The sequence below is a fragment of the Malurus melanocephalus genome, unplaced genomic scaffold (genome assembly GCF_030028575.1).
Source record: "Malurus melanocephalus ecotype Western Australia unplaced genomic scaffold, MMel_1.1 scaffold_1909, whole genome shotgun sequence".
Lineage (NCBI taxonomy): Eukaryota > Metazoa > Chordata > Aves > Passeriformes > Maluridae > Malurus > Malurus melanocephalus.
The window spans coordinates 7,681-9,121 of NW_026625141.1; the positions used below are offsets into that span (position 1 = coordinate 7,681).

Genomic DNA, 1,441 nt, shown 5'->3' on the forward strand with positions numbered 1-1,441 from the left:
GAGATGGCCACCAATGGGCACTTGCCTGAAGGGCCCCTCTGTGTTAACGCGCAGCAGATCATGGAGGGCTCCAGAGTGGGCTCCCAGGATCTGCAGTCACTGCTGATGGGCCAACAGCATGGCCCAGGTGCAGCTGTGGGCAGGGATAAGGTGGATTTTGCCCCTGCACTGGGGTGGGCCCCATGAGTGTGCCAGGAAGCAGCTGGGCCATCCTGCGAGTGGGGCAGCCATGGGGCTGGGCAGAGGGTGTGGGATGCAGGCAGCGCTGTTGGCTGGGCAGAGGGGCTGTGCCAGTGCTCGAGGGAGCCGGGAATGGCCCCGGCTGTCTGCACTTGTGGGTGGAGGAATCCTGTGGGGAGGATGTGGGTGATGGTGAAGGCAGCACCTTGTCCAGGGCAGTTGGTGTGGCTGAGTCTGTGTGTGCGTGTGTGCGTATGTGTCCATATTTGTGTGTCTGTCCATGTCTCTGTCTGTGTGCGCCTATGTGTGTGTGCGACTGTGTGTCTGTCCGTCCATGTGTGTGTCCGTGTCTCTGTCTGTCCGTGTGTCCATGTGTCGGTCCATGTGTCTGTCCATGTGTCTGTGTGTCCGTCTGTCCATGTCTCTGTGTCTGTGTGTCTCTGTCCATGTGTCTGTCCATGTCTGTGTCTGTGTGCTCCTATGTGTGTGTGTGACTGTGTGTCTGTCCGTCCATGTGTGTGTCCACGTGTCTGTCTGTGTGTCCATGTGTCTGTCCATGAGTCTGTCCATGGGTCTGTCTGTGTGTCTGTCCCTGTGCCTGTGTGTCTGTCTGTCCATGTCTCTGTGTCTCTGTGTGTCTCTGTGTGTCTGTCCCTGGGTGTCTGTGTCTATCTGTGTGTCTGTCCCCATGTCTGTCTGTCCATGTGTCTCTCCATGTGTCTCCGTGTGACTGTCCATGTATGTGTCTGTGTGTCTGTCTGTCCATCTGTCTGTCCCTCTGTCTCTGTGTCTCTCCATCTGTCCCTGTGTCTGTCTGTCTCTGTGTCTGTGTGTGGGACACTCCCTCGTTTCCAGGGTCCATCCTGCAGCTGGGAACGCCGCTGGATCATCGGCTGTGCCAGGAAGGAGCCCCTGGCTCCTGTGCCGTGCCCGGCTGGGCTCCAGCAGCCGCTGGCAGCGATCCCCAAGGCCGCAGCTGCCGCGGAGCCGCTGCCAGGAGCCTGGGGGCTCTGACAGCACCCTCAGGGAAAGCCTCTTCTTCCTGCACAGCCATGGCTTCGCCGGAGGACACTGCAGAGGGGGATGCAAAGGCACAGCTCCTGGCACAGGCGTTTCAGGGGGAAGGACTGGATGATGGATACTGGCTGCCCAAAGTGTCGCAGATCCTGGGAGTCAAGAGCAGAGAAGCCCTGCAACATCTGGAATACAAAGACTACCTCAAGCTGGAGTGTGAGGTGCAGTACCCCTGGGAGAAGAAGGC

General features: G+C 59.0%; 1 protein-coding gene across 1 annotated transcript in view; it reads left to right on the plus strand.

Moving 5' to 3' along the window:
* The first annotated feature begins 3 nt into the window (after positions 1–3).
* The window catches only part of LOC130587439 (interferon-induced very large GTPase 1-like), an 8,712-nt gene continuing 7,274 nt past the window's right edge, over positions 4–1,441 (plus strand). The window contains exons 1-2 of the mRNA XM_057388413.1: positions 4–127; positions 1,036–1,410. Of these exons, the coding sequence (XP_057244396.1) occupies positions 4–127; positions 1,036–1,410 (499 nt within the window). The remainder of the gene's footprint in view (positions 128–1,035; positions 1,411–1,441) is intronic.